This window comes from Nomascus leucogenys, chromosome 13, assembly GCF_006542625.1.
Source record: "Nomascus leucogenys isolate Asia chromosome 13, Asia_NLE_v1, whole genome shotgun sequence".
Lineage (NCBI taxonomy): Eukaryota > Metazoa > Chordata > Mammalia > Primates > Hylobatidae > Nomascus > Nomascus leucogenys.
Genome location: NC_044393.1, coordinates 35,995,671 through 36,020,381, shown reverse-complemented (window position 1 = coordinate 36,020,381; position 24,711 = coordinate 35,995,671). Strand labels below are relative to the sequence as shown.

Genomic DNA, 24,711 nt, shown 5'->3' with positions numbered 1-24,711 from the left:
AAACCCCATCTCTACTAAAAATAGAAAAAATTAGCCAGGTGTGGTGGCAGGCTCCTGTAGTCTCAGCTACTCGGGAGGCTGAGGCAGGAGAACGGTGTGAACCCAGGAGGCGGAGCTTGCAGTGAGCCGAGATCGCACCACTGCACTCCAGCCTGGGGGACAGAGCGAGACTCCATCTCAAAAAAAAAAGAAAAAAGAAAAACCAAATTGAGTTTTTTTAAAGTAAAAATAGACCAGGCGCGGTGGCTTACACCTTTAATCCCTGCACTTTGGGAGGCCGGATTACCTGAGGTCAGGAGTTCAAGACCAGCCTGGCCAACATGGCGAAACCCCGTCTCTACTAAAAATACAAAAATTAGCCAGGGGTGGTGGCAGGCACTTGTAAAATCCCAGCTGCTCGGGGGGCTGAGGCAGGAGAATCACTTGAACCTGGGTGGCAGAGGCTGCAGTGAGCCAAGGTTGCGCCATTGCACTCTAGCCTGGGAGACAAGAGCGAAACTCCATCTCAAAAATAAATAAATAAATAACAGTAGTCAGAGTTAAAAACTCAGTGAATGGGCTCAATGGCAAAACAGAAATGAGAGAATAAAGAATCAGTGAACTTGAAGATAGAACAATAGAAATCACCCGTCTGAACAACAGAAAATAGACTGAAAAAAACTGAACAGCACCCCAGAGAGCTGTGAGAGTCTCACAAAAAATCCAAATATTCATATTGTTAGAGTACCAGAAGGAGAGGAGAATGAAGATGGGACTTAAAAAATGAAGAAATAAAGGTTGAAATTCCCCCAAATTTGGCAAAAAAAAAACCCCACAAAACTATGAATCTACAAAATGAAGAAGCTGAGTGAACCTCAAATAGGATTAAACCCCAAAATACCCACACCAATACACATCAAAGTCAAATTGTTGAAAACTACAGAAAAAAATCTTTTTTTTTTTTTTAAGTGGGATCTTGCTCTGTCACCCAGGCTGGAGTGCAGTGGCTCAATCTTGACTCACTGCAATCTCCGCCTCTTGGGTTCAAGCAATTCTCATGCCTCAGCCTCCTAAGTAGCTGGGACTACAAGTGCACACCACCATGCCTGGCTAATTTTTGTATTTTTAGTAGAGACAGGGTTTTGCCCTGTTGGCCAGGCTGGTCTTGAACTCCTGACCTCAAGTGATGCGCGTGCCTCGGCCACTTAAAGTGCTGGGATCACAGGCATGAGCCACCATGCTCAGCCCAAACAAAAAATCTTGAAAACAGCCAGAAAGAAATAACACCTTACCCATAGGGGGAAAGACAATTTTTTTTTTTTTTTTTTTTTGAGACGGAGTTTTGTTCTTGTCACCCAGACTGGAGTGCAGTGGCATGATCTCAGCTCACTGCAACCTCCACCTCCCGGGTTCAAGCTATTCTCCTGCCTCAGCCTCCCAAGGAGTTGGGATTACAGGTGCCCACCACCACACCTGGCTAATTTTTGTATTTTTAGTAGAGACAGAGTTTCACTATGTTGGCCAGGCTGGTCTCGAACTCCTGACCTCAGGTGATCCACCCGCCTCGACCTCCCAAAGTGCTAGGATTGCAGGCATGAGCCACCATGCCCGGCCAACAATTTTTGAGTGAAAGTTGTATTTCTTTCTCATCAGAAACCATGAAGGCCAGAAGGAAGTGGCACCTATATTTCAAATGCTGAAAGAGAAGAATTGTCAACCTAGAAATCTGTATCTAATAAAAATATCCTTCTAGAATTAAGGGAAAATCAAGACATTCACAGATGAAGGAAAACTACAAGAATTTGTTGCTGGAAGACCTACCTAAAAGAATAACTTAAAGAAATTTGGTCCAGGCCGGGCGCGGTGGCTCACGCTTGTAATCCCAGCACTTTGGGAGGCCGAGGCGGGCGGATCACGAGGTCAGGAGATCGAGACCACAGTGAAACCCCATCTCTACTAAAAATACTGAAAATTAGCCAGGCGTGGTGGCGGGCACCTGTAGTCCCAGCTACTCGGAGAGGCTGAGGCAGGAGAATGGCGTGAACCCGGGAGGCGGAGCTTGCAGTGAGCCGAGATCGCGCCACTGCACTCCAGCCTGGGCGACAGAGCTAGACTCCGTCTCAGAAAAAAAAAAAAAAAAAAAAAAGAAATTTGGTCCAAACAGAGAGGAAATGATAAAAGAAGGAATCTTGGAACATCAGGAAGGGAAGAGAACAAAATGATCAAGGCAGTGTACCACTCAATTATATACCTTAAAATGGTTTTATCTCGAAAGTTGCCAAAAAAATTTAAAAACCACCCAGTGAATATCCACATTATAGATTGTATTGTAAAAGCAATTTCTGCTCTCAGGTCTGTATCACTCCAAAGCCAAAGAGTTTTCACTCATTAAGTCAGTAATCCTTGTTGAATGTCTAGTAAATGCCAGTCACTGTGCTAGATGAAGGGATAGTCATGATCTTTGCCTCTGAGGATCTCATAGACTTGAAAACTCCAGGGAAAGCCAGCTAGGAAATGTTTGGACCCAAACACATTGCTTCCTTTTTCTTTCTGAGTTGTGAATTTCTTATCATCCTGGGCTGACTGAGAGCCAGCTAGGAAATGTTTGGAGCAATAATTTAGATGTCCATTACACGCCTATTAGAATGGCTAAAATTCAGAAGACTGACAACACCAAATGCTGGTGAGGATATGGAGCAACAGGAACTCTCATTTATTGCTGGTGGGAATGCAAAAAGGTACAGTCAGTTTGGAAGACAGTTTGGCATTTCCTTACAAAACTAAATATAGTCTTACCATAAGATCGAGCAATTTCACTCCTTGGTATTTACCCAAATAATTAAAAACTTATGTCCACACAAAAACCTGCATATGGATATTTATAATTACCAAAACTTAGAGGCAACCAAGATGTCTTTCAGCAAGTGAATGGATGCTATTCAAGGATAAAAAGAAAAGAGCTGTCAAGCCACAAAAAGACATGGAAGCTCCAAGATTCTGATGTCTGTACTGAGTGGACAAAGAAACTATTCATTTGGAGAGGGAACACTGAGGAGAGTCAAATTGGATGTGTGTGAAGTTCACTTTAGACAGTGAGTTTGAAATGACTGTGAGACACCCACATACAGCTGAGGCGGCAGTGGTTAGATACATAAGTCTAGGATTGCGAGGATTAGCATTCCCTTGGTATGAAGGGGGTAATTAAAACCAAGGCTGTGGATAAGATTATCTGGATATATATTGTTACTTATTTATTTATTTCAAAATCTTCCTTTGAATACAAGGATAGGTACCTTTAGACCAGACATCCAATGAAGCTGTCTTGAGGTTCTTCTTGTTTTTTTATAGTCTTCCAGGAAAGCTCACAATTGATTCAGCCTGACTTAAAATGTTTTTAAGAGTCGTGCTCTGTGACACCAAGGTTTAGACTCAACCAGTTACTTATTTTAACAACTTAAGAAAATCCAAAGTTCTTTCCTGAGAGAAATGTTGACTCTGTGTATAGATCCCATTCTACTGGCCAACACCTGTGCTGGTATGTTGATCTTCTGACTGAGATACACTTCAGATTCATGTACTCAAGTGTACACAACTGAAAGAGAACTGTGTCCCTTCAAATCTGGGGTTTAAACCATATGACTTTAACTCAATTCATAGCACAAACACTTGGCACCTTTAAAAAAAAAACCTTTAATAAGGGCAAATTTGGAGATCCAAGGAACATGTTTTAATTGAGGAAATATGTATCAACCAGCAATTAGAAATACCTCCATGAGTTTTCATTCATTGTCATGGCAATATTGATCATGTTCACTATTAGTAACTTTTTTTATAGGTTAGTTAGAATAAGTTCTCATTTCCAATCTGTAACTTGGATTCACAATATTATAGAAAAATGCCTTGAATTCTAGTGTTGTTGTCTTAAACAATTGAGTAAAATAGAAGGAATAAATATTTGTGTCGTATTTAGCTACTTTTTGTATATTGTACTTATTAATGTTCCTTTAGTTCTTGTGGCAGTATTTTTGCATTTTATACCTATTATTCTAGGAACCCTCATGAGATGCTGGATTTTCAGAAGAGGAAAGGACATCTATTTTATCTCTGTATCAATGAACATCTTAACAGGGAAGAAGAATAAAAATTTGAAAACCTAGAGGGACTTATTTTCTCTTCCGCAGGAGCTATGTACAGAGATGAAATACAAATGGATGTGGGGATGTGGATAGCACCCTCCTTTCCTGAATTTGGAGCTGTCCCACACCTCTGCCTGTCATGTCAGCCAGGGGCTTCTCTGTGAAAGCTCTGGACTAAGTATTAATGACAGTCAAAAGCCAAACACCTTGCTTCCTTTTTCCTTCTGAATCATGATTGCCTTAGCATCCCTGGGCTAACTGAGTATCCAACAGCACCCTCACAATATAGCCAAAGTTTAAACCACACATACACACACACACACACACAAACACACACACACACACACGCACGCATGCACGCACACACACCAAACGATACCTTTGGAAAAACAGTTAAAGATCATCTTTTCCCCTATGTCTTTAAAAAATAATCCGTTTTGTAGAAGAAAGTTTATTTCTGGCCAGATGCAGTGGCTCACGTCTGTAATCTCAGCACTTTGGGAGGCCAAGGTTGGCAGATCACCTGAGGTCAGGAGTTTGAGACCAGCCTGGCCAACGTGGCAAAACCCTGTCTCTACTAAAAATACAAAAAAAAAAAAAAAAAATTAGCTGGGTGTGATGGCACGTGCCTGTAGTCCCAGCTGCTGGGGTGGCTGAGGCAGGAGAATCACTTGAACCCGGGAGGTGGAGGTTGCAATGATCTGAGATTGCGCCACTGCACTCCCTCCTACGCGACAGAGTAAGACTGTCTCAAAAAAAAAAAGAAAATTTGTTTCCATTGACTCTATACTTTTTGTTTATCTACTAGTACATGCCTAAGTTATTGCCCCTTTTTATTTTTTTCTGACATCCAGGTAGCCCAGTGTGTCTCACCAAAGGGACCTCTTGCTTGTTCAAGAACATACTTTTTTGGAGCTACTCATGTTCCTTACTTGGGTAAGTCCCTGTAAGTTGTCATCTCATCAGCTTATCTAATGAATAGTCTCTCCCATGAACTAGAAGTTGACACACAGTTCACTACTTTACTTGGAAGCTCATGTTACCCAATTTGTGGGCCTCCAGCTCCCTGTCTGATTACTTCTGGATAGTTGATGTGTCTAACACATTTCTCACAGAATGTGTTTCAAGAGGAAGATGATTGGTGCAGCCTACATTAAGTCTAACCATGTGTATAGGTGCTAGGTGTCACAGGGGAGGCCAAGATGAATAAGACCTAGTTTAAGAAAGCAAGAGGTAGGGACCAGGCATGGTGGCTCACGCCTGTAATCCCAGCACTTTGGGAGGCCCATGCAGGCAGATCACTTGAGGTCAGGAGTTTGAGACCAGCCTGGCCAACATGGTGAAACCCCATCTCTACTAAAAATACAAAAATTAGCCAGGCGTGCTGGTGCACACCTGTAGTCCTAGCAACTCAGGAGGCTGAGGCACCATAATCGCTTGAACTTGGGAGGTGGAGGTTGCAGTGAGCCAAGATTGAGCCACTACACTCTAGCCTGGGCAACAGAGTGAGACTCTGTCTTAACAACAACAACAAAAAGCAGGAGGTGGGGTCCGCAATGGGAATTTGGATGACTCAGCCAGGTGCCCACTAGACTGTTCTTGTGAGCAAAGTGAGAAAATGCCGTAATAAAAGGGTACTTAGGAGCTAGGAAGCATGCTGTGGGGCCATCCAGAAAGGCTAGGCTTGCCGGGGCTGCCCTGTTTACTGGGGTAACCAGAAGTTGCAGGTATTCAAAGACACATGGAAAAGAACCTATGGAATGAACGCAGGTCTCAGCATTGCTACACAGAGGAGAGTATATCAGGAACCATATTTTATTCTGGATGATGTTAAATAAGCCAGGAAACTCTGGAAAGAAGCATAACTTGGGTCAGGTAATTAAGGAGATAAAGCAAGAGGTAGAACTGAGCCTGTTTACTGATGCCTCGAAGTTTAAAAAATTAAAAATAAAAACATTCCAGAACCTAAGATTCTGCACATCTCTGGTATTTAGTGGTGTTGCTGAGTGGGTTGTAAAAGTGGGAAATGCGGGTGAAGGTCCAGGAGGCTATTGAGAATGGCCGGGTTTCACTGTTGTTGGTGTTTGTATTGTATTTAACTTAAAAGAAAAAAATAGGCTGGGCATGGTGGCTCGCGCCTGTAATCCTAGCACTTTGGAAGCCGAGGTGGGTGGATCACCTGAGGTCAGGAGTTTGAGACCAGCCTGGCCAACATGGCGAAACCCCATCTGTACTGAAAATACAAAAATTAGCGGGACATGGTGGCGTGCACCTGTAATCCCAGCTACTCAGGAGGCTGAGGCAGGAGAATCGCCTGAACCTGGGAGGTGGAGGTTGCAGTGAGCCGAGATTATGCCACTGCACTCCAGCCTGGGTGACAGAGCTAAACTGTGTCTCAAAAAAAAAGAAAAAGATGTAGTTCTTGACAATGCCTTCCAGGTAAATTAAGCATTTCTAGCTTCCTTGTTAAGTGTTTGCATATCCTGTGCTCTTGTCACATTCTTAGCGGGCCTCTTTCACAGGTGGTGACAGCAAGCTGCCCAAGAAAACTGAACAAATGTAAGTTCATATTTTATTTTTTCTTTCTCAAAGTTGAGTTACTCAGTTGTGACTGTCCTGTGTACTTCCTTTTGAGATCAACAGTGATAAAGACGTCTGCTTTTGCTGGGTGTGGTGACACGCACTGTAATCCCAACATTTTGGGAAGCTGAGGTGGGAGGATCACTTGAGACCAGGAATTTGAGACCAGCCTGGGCAACATAAGCAGACCCTGTCTCTACAGAAAATAAAAAATTAGCTAGGCATGGTGGTGCACGCCTGTGGTCCCAGGTACTCGGGAGGCTAAGGTGGGAGGATCATTTAAGCCTGGGAGGTCGAGACTTCAGTGAGCTATATGATGGCACCACTGCACTCTTGGCAACAGAGGGAGACTGTGTAAAAAAAAAGAAGACATCTGGTTTATGACGTGAACATTACTGTGTTGTTTCCCAAGTTTCTCTCAGCTTGGAATTCAGGCCAGAGAACCTTGCCAGCTTTGCCATCTGCTCTTCTCTCTAGACTTCAGAGACTTCCTACCTGCACACCCATGCATTTATGATGTAACTCCCCTTGATATGTTTTCTATGTAATGCGTTTTTAAATTAAGGGCTTTTCTAAGAATAAACCATCCTGAAATCCATTGGGAGAATCATGTGAAACCCTAACTGGTCTGAAGAGTGTCTTTCTCTGGATTTGACACTTTAGCCTATGGAACATAGTGAGAAGGTGTGAACACTGGCTGTGCAACCTCCGAAAGGGTCTACCTAAGTGTTGACTTCCCTTCTTTCACATCCAGCAGGAAACCAAAGACAGAAAATCAACCCATTAGTGCTGAAACTATTAAATTCCAAAAAGCATTCTCCTTCAGCAATATGGACATAATGGAATTTTATTATTACCTGATTAAATACTGCAGCTTAACTTTGTGGGGTCTAGATCAGCACTTCCCTGTGGCCAGCAGTGAGAGGCTACAAAGGATTATCTAAGGATCTCTTTAAAATACAGGTTCTCCAGGCCCAATCCCAGGATTACAATCAGAATTTCTAGGGCAGGGCCCACAAAGTTGTATTGGGAAAAATATAATAGAAGAAATATAATCATACTACAGAAAATATGGAATTAGAGAAAAGAAATTAAGATCAGCTATAATTCCTCCTGTCTGGCACTTCCCATTAGTATCTTAGTTTATATATTTCTGGGACTGAGCGCAGTGGCTCACCTGAAATCCCAGGACTCTGGGGGCCAAGGCAGGCAGATGGCTTGAGCCCAGGAATTCGAGACTAGCCTGGGAAACCTTGTGGAACTCTGTCTCTACAAAAATTAGCTGGACATAGTGGTACAGGCCTGTATTCCCAGCTACTTAGGAGGCTGAGGCAGGAGGATCATCTGAGCCTGGGGAGGTCAAGGCTGCAGTGAGCTGAGATCACACCACTACACTGCAGCCTGGGTGACAGAGTGAGTCCCTGTCTCAAAAATGTGTGTGTGTGTCCAGGTGTAGTGGCTCACACCTGTAATCCCAGCACTATGGGAGGCCAAGGTGGGTGGATCACATGAGGTCAGGAGTTCAAGACCAGCCTGGCCAACATGGCAAAACCCCGTCTCTACTAAAAATACAAAAATTAGCCAGGTGTGGTGGCACGTGCCTGTAATCCCAGCTACTCAGGAGGCTGAGGCAGGAGAATTGCTTGAACCTGGGATACAGAGGTTGCAGTGAGCCGAGATAGCGCCACTGCACTCTAGCCTGGGCGACAGAGCAAGACTGTGTCTCAAAAAAAAAAAAAGAAAAATTGTGTGTGTGTGTGTGTGTGTATGTGTGTGTATGTGTATGTATATGTATATGTATATATCTTTCTGGGCTTTTAAAAAAATTATTAAGCTGTAATCATAACGTGTATGTAGTTCTTTTGTGGGTTTCCTTTCCTTAGCAACAAGTCAACCATTTCCTCACATGTTGGTGGGTGTAGTCTTACCTTGTGCCTGCTTGTACTTCTGTGCCAGCGCTGCTTAGCCACTGTCCTGGATCCTTATGCTAGACCCTTAAACATTTTGCCTAAACCAAATCCATTGATGCCCCATGTCAGGGACTGGTATTGAGTGGTAACTGGGTGCACATTGGGAGATTTGCCAAATCACAGATCCAGTGGAACATGTGGATTCAAGTGAAAGTGACAACAGAGGCCAGGTGCAGTGGCTTATGCCTATAACCTATAATCCCAGCACTTTGGGAGGCCAAGGCAGGTGGATCACAAGGTCAGGAGTTCGAAACCAACCTGGCCAAGATGGTGAAACCCCGCCTCTACTAAAAATACAAAAACTAGCCAGGTGTGGTGGCAGGCGCCTGTAATCCCAGCTACTCGGGAGGCTGAGGCAGGAAAATCGTTTGAACCCAGGAGGCGGAGGTTGCAGTGAGCTGAGATCGCACCACTGTACTCTAGCCTGGGTGACAGAGCAAGACTCCATCTCAGAAAAAAAAAGAAAAAAGAAAAAAAAAAAAACAGAGCCATGCAGGCTTTTTAATTTTATGGGTCAGTGGCCATGTGGTTTGTGTATTGATCTCCTATGTAAGGATCAGTATAGGAGAAGACCAAGCAAGGGAAGGCCTGACCAGTGTTGGTACTGAGTGATGTTTGAATCAGCTGAGGAGGGGGATATCTTTGCATGTCTTTGGGTTTGGCATCTTTAAATGCACCCTTAGTGTCAAAGTGTAGAGGATTCTGGTCTCACCTGGAAGGGGCCAAGCTCATTCACATCTCTCTGCCAGGCCCCTTCCAGGGTATACCCTCTGCCCTGCCCTTGCCTGGCCAGAAGTCTTCAGGATATGTTGATACTTAGAGCTGTCATTTTGTTTTATGAGCTCTCCCTGTTCTTTTTTCTTCAACTCAACCCTAACCTCTTAACCTACATTGTGGAGGTGTGGTGCAGGAGCCAAGGAGGAAATTGAAGGAGGTGGCAATGTGATGTGGCACAGTGGAAGAGCACCAGGCTGAGAGCAGATCTGAGTTTGGGTCAGCCATGAATTTTCTGTGACTTAATAGACAACATATTCCACTTCCAGAGGCCCTTATTGCTGCTTCTATAAGATGAGAGGATTAGACCAAATCATTTCTGTGTTTTTTCCCGCTTTCAAACTCCTATCACCTTCCTTTACCTGTTACAAGATTCTTATGGGCTTAAAAATAGACATATTTTTAGGTGAGACCTTGTCAGTTCCTTGCCAGGTGCCTCTCCTGGCCTTTCAGGGCCCCTTGGATGAGCCCCTTCTCTTTGTAGGTATCCTAAGAAGAGCCTACACCTCCTTCCTCCAAGGCAGTGGTTCTCAACCAAGGGCAATTCTATTGTACCTCCCTCCCCCATCTTTCCCCACTCCCAGGAACATTTGGCAGGGTCTAGAGAAATTTTTGATTATCACAACTGGAATGCTACCAACATCTAGTGGGTAGGAATGCTGGTTAGTAGCCAGGGGGGCCGCCGAACATCCTACAATGCACAGGACAAACCCCACAGCAAAGAATTATCCAGTCCTAAATGCCAAGGTGGAAAAACCACCTTAGGTGGTTCCCTAAAATGAACCAGACTGGTTTTTCTAGGGACCTTCATGGCAGTCCAGTCTGGCAGAGAAAAACCCAGCCCTTCCTCAGTCTGGTCATCTCTCTTCTCCCGCTGAGGTCTCCTACCCAGAGGTTCCAGTAATAGACCAGCCTTCAGCAGGTCTAGTGAAAAGATGACATGAAACTACAGTGTGATTGGTCCCTGGGAAAGCAGCAAGTGGGTATGAGAACACTGAAGGGATTCCTGCTCTGTAGGTAGCTGTTCCTGCACATAGAGGAGTCAAGGAGTCTACACAGTTTTATTCTGTTTGGTTACAAACAGGGAGGGGCAGTCTCTTGAGCAGAATTCAGAGGAGCCGACTTTCCTTAAGGTGATTTAACAAAAGCAAAGTATAAGTCAAACCAAGGATATGACTTTTTTTTTTTTTTTTTTTTTTTTGGAGACAGGGTCCCACTCTGTCACCCAGGCTGGAGTACAGTGACACAGTCTTGGCTCACTGCAACCTCTTCTGCCTCCCAGGCTCAAGTGATCCTCCAGCCTCAGCCTCCTAAATAGCTGAGAATACAGGCACACACCACCATGCCTGGATAATTTTATTTTTATTTATTTTTATTTTTTGTCGAGATGGGGTTTTGCCATGTTGCCCAGGCTGGTGTCAAATTCCTGGGCTCAAGCGATCTGCCCATCTCAGCCTCCCAAAGTGCTGGGATTACAAGCCTGAGCCACTATGCTTGGCCCAGGCATGTGACTTTTAAAAGGTTTAGAAATCAGTGGGTTATATTTTTGCCTTTTTTCATTCTGTTTAAAAATCAGTTTCTTAGGGGCTGTCATTTATGTGCATGCATCTTTTGACAAAAACCTCATGATGCTGTAATGTTAACCATTATTTTTTGTTTTTAAAGTAGGCTATTGTCCCAGATATATGCTGCTGTTATTGAGGCTGTTTTGGCTGGCATTGCATGTTATGCTAAAACTTCCAGTCTAACAAAGGTAATTTAAATACCATGTTTCCCTTTCTGTAATTATTATTTTAATGTAAAACATTCTATCCATGTGTTTCTTCTTTGGACACCTTGTAGTACTCACTTTTGTGCGAGCTTGGGCCTCTTTGACACCAGGCAGAGAGAAGCCCTGAGAGCACTGAGCTTCTGCTGCCTGTGACTGTGCTGCTGTTGTCTTATGGATGACAACTAATCGGTGCTTCTTTGTAGACATCTGGTTGTGTTAAGGAAAAATCATTCTGTAGCACATTGTTTTGTTGAATAGCTTAAACAAAAGGCTTTTAAAAGCTAAAAAAAAAAAAAAAAAAAAAGACAACTTTAGATTATTCTACTGTGAATTCTAATAAAGTTCGGTAAGTTTGATTTCCTGTAACTCAGTGTTTAAAAAAAATACCTAAAGATTAGAAAATCTGACTTGCTTTTCCTAGACAAGCACATGTGTTCCCGTTCTCTGACCATTATCTTCCTTGCTGTTTTGCGGTTAACCTGCCCTGCTGTGTTGGATTCCTATATCTGACCCAGTAAGGAGATGAGAAGAGTCAGCTTGATGCCTCCCAAATGCCAATAGGACCTTTTCTGAAGGAAGCCATTTGACATTGGAAAGGTTGTGTATGATGTAGATATCAGAGAGACTGTAGCTGTAGTCACCAGCTCCTTGCCATCTCCCCTCCTCACTGAACTTGTATCCCTTGTACTGACTCTGGATTTCTCAGCCCTTTAGCCACTACATGCAGAAGTCTTATCCAAAGCAGTGGGGTGTCCTTCAATATCAGTTCTCACATCTTTGTTTTTTAACTGATCTTTTGTAACTCTTGCTATTTGGATATTCTTAGCATCTGGCTAAAACTCTGAGGGCAGAGGTTCCTTCCCAAGAGCCAAGGAAGAGGGGAGGAGAAAGCACTTTCACAGACCTCACATTCCACTGCTGTCATCACAGCTGGTCACTTCTCTCGATCCAGCACATCAGGTTCCAGTGCACACCTGCCTGAATGCAGTTTTGTCCTGTAAACCTATCCTGGAGAAAGTAGGCCCTTGTTTCCCTTAACATGATACTTTCACTGTAATCTATTCGTGCCTACCAAGTAGTCACATAGACGGGAAGGGCACACTGTAGGGCATGGTTTGATTCTGGACAAGTGTTAGGAGGGCCCTTCCATCAGTGGTATGTGTACTTTTTCCTGCTGTGAAAGCTAATTGTCGCTGTCTTGTTACTATTTTACAGGCCAAGGAGGTAGCAGAGCAAACTCTGGGATCTGGGTTAGATTCCTTTGAGTTGATTCCGTTTAAGAAAGCCCTGCGGTAAGCAATGGCTGATATTTTTTATAAGGAATTTTTTTTGTTTTGGAAGATTCTTTTTTCCCTTATAATTTAGATATCATCTCCCCTTTGAGAAATGTTTCAGTAAAATAATGGGATGTGTGAAGGAGAGTCATTCATGATTCAGCTTTTACTTAGAAGCCAAAGAGCCAAAGATGCAGAAACTGTTTGAGAAAGTCACACACATGTTCTGAGGTTAGAATGCAGGGCAGATTAACACCAGCATCACAGGAGACTTGACAAGCCTGGGTTCCAAGCCTAGAAAGGCAAAGCTGGAGACCTGAATGGTGAGGTTTCTAGGGGCAGGGGGCCCTGGGCACAGGAAGATAGTCATTGCTTAGAAGAAACTTGCACTGGGCCTCATCTGTCTCCTGAATGACAGAAACCCTGAGCCTGGCCATGTCTTGGGGTCTGCATGGTCTGAGAATCTGGTGATTTTTCCATCATATCTCCCGGCATGTCACAGTGGTCGTTATCCATAGCTAAATCTTCATGAACCCAGTCCACTTAACCACTGTTTCACGTGAGGACCACTGTGTGCACTTTCATACAAAGGATACAAAAGACACCAATACTGGGGAATTTATTTAAGAATACTTCTAGGATGTGTCCTGTGATGCCTCAGGTCTATGTCCCACATTTTCTTAAATCTATAGTCCTGTGTAATAAGAGAGAGTATTTGAAAGATTAGTCAATTAATTGGTCTAACAAGAATTCTATTTCTGCAGCCCCAGGAGTGGAAGAAAGAGCCAGAACTCTGTGGTGCAGGGCTTTAGACTTGCTTCAGGTCTTCTTTCCCCTGGGTCTTCTGGATCTTGCTGCCCTGGCCATGAAAGGGGAAGGATAAAGGAAGTTGTTAAGACCTCGTGCTGCCCTGTACTATCTGTTTCTGGCCAACCAGAATTTGAGAACGCTCCTTCAGTTTGCATCTGTGTGACCTTGGGCAAGATAGGGAACTGTCTTATCTGCTTCTTCAACTACCCACCTTGTAAAGCAGTTGGGCACATAGATGTTAGCTGCTGTCACATTCTACTCCTCCTTTACTTGGGCCCTTGCCTAGGCCACTCAGCCTCCCCAGAGCAGGCCCCCTCTCAGTCCCAAGGCCTCCTAAGCCTAGGTGTCTGCCCTAGCTGGAGAAAGGCACAAGGAGAAAACACCAGTCAATGGGAGAAGAGTCCCCCAGGCCAGTCTTCCACCTAGCACCCTTCCCCTTTCTCACCACAAAGATTACTTCACTGAGGGCGGGGCGCAATGACTCACGCCTGTAATCCCAGCACTTTGGGAGGCCAAGACAGGCGATCACTTGAGGTCAAGAGTTTGAGACCATCCTGACCAACATGGCAAAACCCCGCCTTCACTAAAAATGCAAAAATTAGCCAGGCATGATTGTACACACCTGTAGTCCCAGCTACTGGGGAGGCTGAAGCAGGGGAATCGCTTGAACCCAGGAGGTGGAGGTTGCCGTGAGTCGAGATCACGCCACTGCACTCCAGCCTGGGTGACAGAATGAGACTCTGTCTCAAAAAAAAAAAAAAAAAAAAAAAGGATTACTTCACTGAGGACCCTCAAACTGCTTCAGGTTAGCAGATCTCTTTCTCCCAAGAGGGGAAGGAGTGGGAGCCATGAATGCAGACAGGAATTAGTGTGTAGCTCTAGTACGTGTTAATGCAAGAAATTACACTTACACAAGTTAGAGTAAGCTGAAAGGGTTTTCTAGTTATTTCTCAACTCTGAAGGCTTCACCCTGCCCATGGCTCCACAGCATTTGACTATGGTTGCAGAGACGTGGCCTCTGCTTGTGCTCAGAGCAGGGATGGAGGGTCATTCTCAGTCTGCAGTGAGCAGCAGTCCTCCCATGTCATTTTCTCCTGTTGTGGTCCAAGAGTCAAGACAGTCCTTAGGACTTGCACAGAGGCAGGGCTGTGATTAGAGTCAGATTCTGGCTCCATACCTGCTGGTGGTGTGGGACCCTGGGGAAAGTATCTAAAATAGGGTAAATCTGTGTAAAGCAAGGATGACACACACCTCACTGTGTGGCCTTGAGAATCCCAAGCAGGTACCGTGCACAGGTATCTGAGGAGCAGGAGCAGACTGATTTTTCTTTTGTTTTGTTTTATTTCTGGTCTACAGCTCCAAGATGACTTTTCATATACATGCTGTGAATAATCAGGGAAGGTGCGTATATGATTGTGGTGCATCCTTATATGGAGCAAGTTTTGGGAAGATAAAGAGAGGGGAGGCTGCTGATATGAGTGACTTTCTCATGCTTCCACACCTAGCAGTGACATCACTCCAGGGTTGGGCTTGGGCTGGCTGTGCTCAGCTGAGGCCCTGTACCCTGAGTGCTTCCCACTGCAGAGCTGAGGGGCAGAGGTGGGGATGGACATACTCACCTTAGTGGCCCACATACCAATTCTACAAACATGCAACCCAGTGTCTTGAAAGGCCCTAAGAGCAATCTGAGTCTATGACTTGTCATTGCCAAGTTGAAAAAAGCCAACACTGTAAATTTAAGTACACTTAAAAACTTTAACATAGTCTTCCATCTCTTTCCTCTCCTAGAATTGTACCACTGGACAGTGAAGATAGCCTATCCTTTGTGAAAACGGTAAGCAGAGCTGTCATGGATCAGCTGGCTGGGAATGGCCTGTAGAGGGACATCTGTAAGTTGGGAGGTGGGAGTGGGTGGGGGTCTTGGGCAGCCCACCCCACCTGAAGAAACTGATCTTCTCTCAGTCCTATCCCAGCCGTAGCAGTGGTGAGCCTGTGCTTACTGAAGGTACCCAGGTAGCTGTGCCAGGCCCACCCACATCTATTCTCCCTTGCCTAGGCTTCCCCAGGGTCCAGAGTCTTAACTGAGTTGTTGGGAGGCACCTCTTTTTGGGTTATGAAGCCTTCCTACAGGTAGCTGAGATTGCTCGTGTTGAAATGTGAGTCCAGGACAAGCCCGCCTTGACTAACAGACTTAAGTTTTTCAGTGGCATCTTTGAGTTCCAAGACTTGCATTGATGTCCTTAACAGGAACCTAGAGTTGAGACCAGTCTTGACAGCATAGTGAGACCCCGTGTCTAAAAAAAATTTTTTCTTAATTAGCCAGGTGTGGTGGCATGCACCTGTAGCCTGACCTCCTCAGGAGGCTGAGGCAGGAGGATCACTTGAGTCCAGGAGTTTGAGACTGCAATGAACTGTGATTGCACCACTGCACTCCAGCCTGGATGACAGAGTGAGATTTATAGTCTCAGAAAACAAACAAACAAAAACAGGGAACCTGGGAAAATTAACTACAGCCCTGTACCACAAAAGGACATCTTGGTCAACAGTGGACTGAAGATACAACAGTGGTCCCATAATATCATAATACTGTATTTTTACTCACCATTTCTATGTGTAGATATGCCTAAATACACAAATATTACCAATGTGTTATAATTGCCTACAGTGTTCAGTATAGTAACATGCTGTACAGGTTTGTAGCCTAGGAGCAATAGACTATACCAGCTAGCCTAGGTGTGTAGTAGGCTATACCATCTAGGTTTAAATACACTCTATAATGTTCACACAGTGATTAAATCAGCTAATGACGCATTTCTCAGAATGTATCCCTGTCATTAAGTGATACATGACTGTAATTATTTAAATGGCCAATAATCAACAGGGACCTGGGTCTGCCATGAAGTAGAGTAGTCAGAGCAACGTTTTCCAACCTGTGTGCTGGGGGGATGGTTTGGAGATGCACTGAGATAATGGTCCCTGGGGTGGGATGGCATGGCGAAGGGGAGCCAGAGTTTCTAGACCAGTTGTTCTCAGCCACAAGCTGAGTCCTCCCTTTACTCCAGAACATCCTGATGTGAAGAAGGTTGGCAAATGGTGCATGAGAGGGTGGTACATATCCAGCCAAGATTCTGTTCGTGGTGTGTGTTATATCTTGAGTCTGTTCTGTGACCACTGCCTGAGCCTTAGTTCCAAAAAAACTTTGGTCCCAGGTAACTGAGTGAGCAGCTGTGGATAATTTAGTACAAGCGTATCCCCATCACCATCACCTGTGGAAAAGTAACTCAAAAGTTCCTGTCAGTAGTGTTAACCTATCTACAGAGAATAGTACAACAAGGGTAATATTTTTAAGGTTGTAATTTATGTTTTTATAATGTTCCTGGTCCCCATCTATCAACATTTTGTGTGGATGTTCTTTTAGAACTGGTTTAGACTTTTTTGTGATATCATTAAAACATTGGGAAATACTTTCTGATATTTAGGTGATAATACTTTATCTCCTTGTTAGACTTTAAATCCCTGACTTCTCTCCTTGGACTCTCGCTCGGTGCTTTGGAAGATGCTTTGCATAGTAGCAGGTGATTAGGAATCCAGTAAAATCATAGTCTTGCGTCAAGTATGCACAGCTAATGAGATAGGAAATAAGAGGCAGGAAGTTGATGCTTTCTGTCTACATTCTGTCCTCCTATCCAGAGATGAAGTTCTGTTTCCTCCCCAAAGCCTTCCCTGTTGATTTCTCCCTACAAGTATTCCTATAGTCCTTGCAGTTGCAGTTTGTACTACACAAATTAAGAAATAATTATATCCTAATGTGTCATATGATATCATAATGTGTCATATGATGACTTTTGTATAAGAATACCCTTGTTTATCCAGCTATACATTATAGATTTCCTGAAGACAGGCACCATGCTGTATTTTTTCTTTCCCCGTGCCACGTGGTGGGAAGTACGTAACAAGTGTCCAACAAATGCTACGTTATCTTTTTAATATCCTCTCTTCCCTTCCTCAATACCGGTGGCCAAAAATGAACATGAAGGATCAGGAACCCCCAGGATCTGTCCACCTGATTGGTCTGGGAACCAAAGACATAGGATTGCCATTGTCACTTAAGAGGGACCATGTAGCTCAGGAGGGTTCTGTGTCTTCAGATGCTCGAAATCCTTTGAGACAGCTTTAGATAAACCTTCCGGTTGTCAAACCTGAAAAGAAAGTTAACTCAAATATAGAAGCTTACTTGTCTCTTTTGTATATCCTATTATCATCATAATATGGAAAATTAAGGGCTTTGGCTTTAACTGTGGTTTTTTTCCTTTCAACATTGTGCCCTCTTTAAGTTTTTATTTGAAAATTCAGCAATCCGTTCAAGAGCCTCAGATCTTTTGTCTCTGTCCTTAGGGGTGGGACAGGGGTCCCAGGCTAGGACGACAATATGTGAAAGTGGACTTAGTCTCAGGAGATCTGCACCAGCACCCACCGCTCACCGCTATTCAGGGTAGGAGGGGACAGGTCCTTGTGCTACTTATCCCATGTCCCTCATCAGATCTTCCTGGTCATCACAGATTCTAGCTCTAGCTAACATCATTTTCTCTTTCTTCTGCTGGCTTCTTCCCAGAATTGTTTCATTTTCACTGGTTTTTACCTGATAAATTAGGGCTTTCTTACCAGACATTTGGGAGCTCTCTGAGTTGTCCTAATTTTGTTTCCAGGCTACTGAAGCCTCTGCTTTTATTTGTCTTGGCCATAAAAGCTTGATAGCTTTCATGCTTTTTTTTTTTTTGAGACAGGGCCTTGCTCCATTGCCCAGGCTGGAGTGCAGTGGCATGATCATAGATTATTGCAGCCTCAGCCTCCTGGGCTGAAACAATCCTCCTGCCTTAGCCTCCTGAATAACAGAGACCACAGGCAGACGCCACCATGCCTGGCTATTTTCTTTCTTTCTTTCTTCCTTTCTTTCTTTTTTTTTTTTTTTTTTTTGACAGAGTCTTGCTCTGTTGCCCAGGCTGGAGTTCAGTGGCGCGATCTCAGCTCACTGCAGCCTCCACCTCCCAGGTTCAAGTGATTCTCCTGCCTCAGCCTCCCAAGTAGCTGGGATTACAGGCACACGCCACCATGCCTGGCTAATTTTTTTTTTGTATTTTTAGTAGAGATGGGGTTTCACCATGTTGCCCAGGCTAGTCTCAAACTCCTGGGCTCAAATGATCCACCTGCCTCAGCCTCCCAAAGTGTTGGGATTACAGGCATGAGACATCATGCCCAGCCTAATTTTTTCTTTAGTAGAGTGGGGATCTCACTGTGTTGTTCAGGGTGGTCTCAAACTCCTGGGTTCCTCGACCTCCCAAATTTCTGGGATTACAGGCATGAGCCACTGTGCCTAGTCAGTATAAAGCAATTTGAGGGAATATATGGAAACATAAGGATACTTTCCTTATAGCCCAAGTGTGTCTCTGATCAGGGAGCAATTTCAGGGAAGCCTGGGTGATCCTAAGGTCACCTCCAAGTTCAAAGATATATTTAGGATAACTCCAGTTTTCCCTAGAAACTCTTCAGTACTCTTTTTCCATGTTCCTTTAGGCAGTATTTTGTGGTCTCGTTCTTATGGACTTCTCTCTGAAAGTTTTGGGCTGGTAACTGATCTAACTGGTTTCTCATTTGATGCAGGCTTGTATGACCGTCTATGACATTCCTGACTTACTGGGAGGCAATGGTTGCTTAGGATCTGTGGTTTTCTCTGAATCATTTTTGACTTCTCAGATCTTAGTTAAAGAAAAGGGTAAGTATATGTGATCTCTAGAAAGCAAGCCTTAAGCCTTTTTTTTTTTTTTTTGGCAAAATAAACTATAAACTAAGGCAAAAGGCCAACAATTAACTGGTAAAAATATTAGAACTTATGATCACAGCACTGCACTCCAGCCTCAGTGACACAGTGAGACCCTCTCTCCAAAAAAAAAAGAGAAACATTAATGATGAACAAAGGGTGTATATCCTAATTTATGAAGAACTCTTACAAAATTAATAAGAAAAGATAAGCTACCCAATAGTAAAATGAGCAAAAAAAATGAACAGGCACTTCACAGACATGGAAAACAAAAAAGAGAGGAGGACTATGTATAAATGAAGATATGTAACCTCACTAGTAGTCAAGAAGAAGCAACTTGAAGGCTGCGCAAGTGGCTCGTGCCTGTAATCCCAGCACTTTGGGAGGCCAAGGTGGGCGAATCACTTGAGGTCAGGAGTTTGAGACCAGCCTGGCCAACATGGTGAAACCCCATCTCTACTAAAAATACAAAAATTAGCTGGGCGTGGTGGTGGGTGCCTGTAATCCCAGCTACTCGGGAGGCTGAGGCAGGAGAATCACTTGAACCCGGGAGGCGGAGGTTGCAGTGAGCTGAGGTCACACCACTGCACTCCAGCCTGGGTGCGAGTGAGACTGTGTCTCAAAAAAAACCAATTTGAAACAATAATTAGATATGTTTTTTTACCTGTTAGATTGGCAAAATATTCTAAAGAATTATTATATTCTAAGGAATGAAAATATTCTAAAGAATGGTAGAATGAGCCTGATAATTCTCTTTGATCTTTAATATGTATACCTATACTACTTTGATAAAAATTAAAAAGTAATGGTAAAATGGACTAATTCCCAAAAGTTTTGTTTCTTGGTTTTTGGGTTTTTTTTTTTTTTTTTTTTTTTTGAGATAGGGTCTTGCTCTGTCACCCAGGCTGGAGTGTGGTGGCATGATCTCGGCTCACTGCAACCTCCACCTCCTGGGCTCAAGCGATTCTCCCACCTCAGCCTCCCAAGTAGCAGGGACCACAGACGCACCACCACACCTGGCTAATTTTTCATATTTTTTGTAGAGATGGGGTTTTGCCATGTTGCCTGCGATCCCAACACTTTGGGAGGCTGGGGCTGGCAGATCACCTGAGGTCAGGAGTTTGAGACCAGCCTAACTAACATGACGAAATTCCGTCTCTACTAAAAATACAAAAATTAGCCCGGCATGGTGGCATGCACCTGTAATCCCAGCTATTCGGGAGGATGTCAGGAGAGTTGCTTGAACTTGCTAGGCAGAGGTTGCAGTGAGCCGAGATGGCGCCACTGCACTCCAGCCTGGGTGACAGAGCAAGATTCTGTCTCAAAAAAAAAAAAAAGAAACCTAGCTCCTGAGAAGGGCATTTAGGGTCTGAGGCCTGCGAGGCAGGCTGAGGTGGTAGGGAATTAACTGGCATGTGTGTGGTCTTCCTGCAGATGGCACTGTTACCACAGAAACCAGCTCCATAGTCCTGACTGCTGCTGTACCCAGATTCTGCTCCTGGCTGGTTAGTGTCATTCATCAGGTGGAAGTGGACCTACTTGTGGAGAAATCAGGGTGAACATTTGAGGAAGAGCCTCTTTGTTGGGCCCCTGGTGGGATGTCAGTTCCTGAACTAGCTGTTGTTCAGGAATGGAATTTTTGATCCCAGCCCTTTCTCTTTATACAAATGAACCTAGTTCCATTAACTCTTATAATCTTAGAAAAGTTTCAAAAGAAAGGAACAAAGTTACGTGGGTCACTGTTAAATTGGGAAAGGAAGAAATTAACAGCCTCATTTTACAAATGAGGAAACTGAGCTTAGGAGTTGAACGGCCCGGCCAAAGTCACACAGATCATGAGAAGTGGATCCCGTGACTTGCTTTCCTGGTAGAGTGGTTGCTACGGAGTTTTTACTGCAACATCTCTCTACTTGTAGAAAAGTCCCATCTTCCTCAGTGGGAGGGACTTGGTCTGAAACTGGGGCCTTGGAATGTAGAAGGTGTGACAGCAATGAGTCTGCTAATGGGCTGAGTCCCTTCTTGAGAGTGCTCACGTTCTGCTTCTACAGTTCCCACACAGACAGGGAAGACCGAGAGTTATCCTCTAACCTAAACGTGTTTAAATGAGAAGACATTCTCTGAAAATATTTTAATACGTTCTCTTTGCTTCATCCCTAAAAACAGTTGTTTTTTTCTGAAGTGAAATATAGGTGGAGACTAACACATCCCCTCTGCTTGTCATAAGCTCATTAGCTGGACCTCAGGTCCTAGTGAGAGAGCCCACCATGGCCTTGGGCTCTGAGCCCTGGTGACCAGCAGACATCTCAGGTGTGTCAGGGCCTGAGAGCACTGGACATGGACATGGTGGAAGGACTGCCCAGCCAGTGTCCTGGAAATATTTGAACACAGTGGGGAGACCTAGCAGGGTTTTCCCTTGAAGTAGTTGACTGAAAATCTGCATTCCTTTTGGACACAGGTGGAAGATAATGAAGTAAAATTGTCTGAGAAAACCCAGCAAGCAGTGAGGGTAAGCAGCCTTCTTATTCTCAGTGTCAACATCATATCAAAAGATAATATAAGCAATTCATAAAGGTATTAAAATGCTTCATCTCACTACTAATCTAAAAGATTTGCACTATGTTGTCTTCACTTCTTATTTGCATTCCTCCCCTTCCCAGCAGAGCTTTAGAAATAACCATTTATGGGGGATACAATTAGAGGGATTCTTTATTCCATCAGGGCCTTTTGGTGTTTTTTTAAAAATCTCCCCATAATATTAAAAGCAGATCCCAGATTGGCCTAGACATGTAGAGCTGAGACATCAAGGCTTTAGGCCAAGGAGAAGCTGCCTCCGTTTTCACAAAGGAAATAAATCCACTGGAACATGAACAAGCATTGTGGGCTTTGATGCCTGGACTCAGAGAGAATCTTAATGTTCTTTTTCTCAGCACAAATCAAGGATGCCAGTAACCTGCCAAAGAGCCAGACAATGCTAAAGGCCATGGAATACATTGGGCATATCTGAGCCTGACTCAGCTTTTGTAGACGGACATAATTGGGCAGGACTTTTGATTCTGTGAATATTTATGCTATAAATCACCTATTCTTTTCGGGATTTTTGTTTTTGTTGTTGTTTTTAAAGGGGGATGAGTCTTTCCTGGGCACTTATATAACAGGAGGAGAAGGAGCATATCTTTATTCCAGCAATCTACAGTCCTGGCCTGAGGAAGGTAAGGAGCTATGACTTTAATGTTCTTGGCCATGTCTGGGTCCCTCATTTGCAGATGGCAGCATGGGTGTTGTAATTAATAATACATCTTCTATTTGAACACAGTTGTGGTACAGAAATGTTTTCCTACAGCTTTTTTCTCTTGACCCACCCACTTCGTAGATGAGGAAATTTATGCTAGGAAGGGCTGATCACAGAACTGTACCTGGTCCTTTTGTTGCTGCCTGAGGTTAGTTAGCTCTCTGAATGGGCTAGGGCAGCAGCATTTCCAGAAATAGAATTTGTGGACCTAAACAGAATCTGGATTCATTTCTCTTGCTGTGTAACAAATGACCACAAATTTAGTAGCTTAAAACAACACCCTCTTATTATCTCACAGTTCTCCAGGTCAGAAGTTCAGGCAGGCTTGGCTGGACCCAGATCTCTTGAGGTCAAAGTCAAGGCATCAGCCAGACTAGGCTCTTATCTAGAGCTTCTGGGGAAGAATCTTCTTCCAATCTCAGCAAGGATGTTGGTTCCTTTTGCTTGTAGGACTGAGGTCCCCATTTTGTTCCTGGCTGTCAGACAGGGATCCTCTCAGCTCCTCCTCCCAGAAGTCCTTGCCCTTGTGACCCCCTCCATCTCAGCTATAAAGAACCTTCTTGTATTGAATCTCTCACACACTTTGAGTCTCTCTAATTCCTCTTCTGCTATCAGCATCTTAAGTTTTTGCCTATCCCAGCCCACCCTCTGCCCCCTATAATTCATGTCCCTCATTACCTCCTCCCAAGGGTCTCATCACATTATGGCTACAGTTCGAAGTCCTAAATCTCATGGGCTTAAATATCCAAAATCTCATGATCAAGATCATCTAAGTCCCATGTAAATGAGGCTTGGGAGTGTAATCTATCTACAGCTCCTGAACATAGTTCTCTCCATGTCTGTGGACCTACGAAACTAAAGAGACAAGTCATCTGCCCGCAGCCCTCCCAACATACAAGGTGGGACTGGCATAGACTTCAGGTTCACAAAGAGGAAAAACAGAAGGTAAAAAGGAGTCACCAGCCCAAGGCAGCTTTGAAATCCAGCTGGGCAGACTTCAGTTCCTTGATTAGGTTTCAAGGCCTGGGAATAATTCTGGCTCTCAGCTCTGCCTCGGGGCTCTTGGTTCTACCCTGTTTGCTCTTGGTTTATGGCTCCACCCTCTGGGCTTGTAGCTACACCGCTGTCATCCTTCCTTTTTCAGTGAAAGGTAGTACTTTGTTTGTAGCTGAGTAGTTTTAACAGCCTGCCTCTTGCCAGTAGAATTTTGAGGGTCCAACAGTCTCCTTCAATTTTATACGTTCTCTGTCCCTTTCAATCCAAACTGGCAGTGTTTCTGCTCATATAAAATCCTCAGAAACCTTGTTGGTCTTGCATGGATTTTACAGGGATTTACTGCAAGTTCTTCTTTGGCTTCCTCAAAATAACATTTTCTTATGAATCCTGTTCTTTCCCTGTTGAATATAGCCTTTATGTGAGGGAGGAGTTCTGACTTACTCTACAAATTCCTCAACCTTTACTAAGCAAATCCCCTTTCTGGATGATTTGTTCTTCTTGTTGAAAATATTCTATCTGATGGCAAATTCCTCTCCCTGTTCTCAGATCACTGGTTCAGCTTCTGCCCCTTCATTCACACAGAAGACAAAGCACAAGGAGTTCTGGTTTTCTATCCACATACTGCTGGAGTGGTAATGGCATTTGTTATCACATCTGTCCCTGCATTTCTGCCTCTCCAGATCCTGGTGCAGAGAACCCAGGAGTTAAGAACATTTGCTGAAGGCAGGGAGTGTGTGGTAATACTACCAGCCTTGAGGCAAGATTGCATAGTGTTTTGAAAGCAGATTGTAGGCACAACACAGAGGTGGTTTGTGCTCTGTCATCCTTGAGCCAATTATAATATTTAGCCGGGATATTTGCCAAAATTAGTTTGCACCTTCTTAGCAAAGGGCCTTGTTAGAAAAATAGTCTTGCATTGTATTGAGTTATCCAACAAGATTCAGTGTATCCTAAGGTCTCTGTGCAAGAATAAAGGGCACAGCCAGGGATTTCTGGAGCCTTATTAGTCATAGTCTTTTGAGAACTTAAATTTTAAACTTTCTTCGTTCCTGAGGGGAATCTAGTTTGAATTAGGAGATGGTTTTCTGAGGCAGGGAAATTGAATAGAAGCAGAGAATTTAAACAGGAGTCTCCCCTTCCTGTGGATAAGCATTTTACCACTTTGGGATTCAGATCAGGAGCTGATGTAGGTTTTGTGGGGCTTGAAGTTTATACCATTTGTGGACTCTCTTGAGGAAAATACTACAAAATGATTAGGGCTCTTCTTAGAGCCTTAGAAGGGGACTTGGGCAGGTAAGGGGTCGGGAAGTTCAAGTG

General features: G+C 43.9%; 1 protein-coding gene across 3 annotated transcripts in view; it reads left to right on the top strand.

Moving 5' to 3' along the window:
* Positions 1-24,711, top strand: part of C13H20orf194 (chromosome 13 C20orf194 homolog) — a 166,876-nt gene that overhangs the window by 76,475 nt on the left and 65,690 nt on the right. For 2 of the 3 annotated variants that reach the window (XM_030825349.1, XM_030825351.1), the window contains exons 11-20: positions 4,970-5,051; positions 6,638-6,674; positions 11,105-11,192; positions 12,426-12,502; positions 14,651-14,695; positions 15,083-15,128; positions 18,953-19,064; positions 20,544-20,614; positions 21,565-21,615; positions 22,231-22,318. In XM_030825349.1, coding sequence (XP_030681209.1) covers positions 4,970-5,051; positions 6,638-6,674; positions 11,105-11,192; positions 12,426-12,502; positions 14,651-14,695; positions 15,083-15,128; positions 18,953-19,064; positions 20,544-20,614; positions 21,565-21,615; positions 22,231-22,318 — 697 coding nt within the window. The remainder of the gene's footprint in view (positions 1-4,969; positions 5,052-6,637; positions 6,675-11,104; positions 11,193-12,425; positions 12,503-14,650; positions 14,696-15,082; positions 15,129-18,952; positions 19,065-20,543; positions 20,615-21,564; positions 21,616-22,230; positions 22,319-24,711) is intronic. The other variant, XM_030825350.1, reaches the window with a different exon arrangement.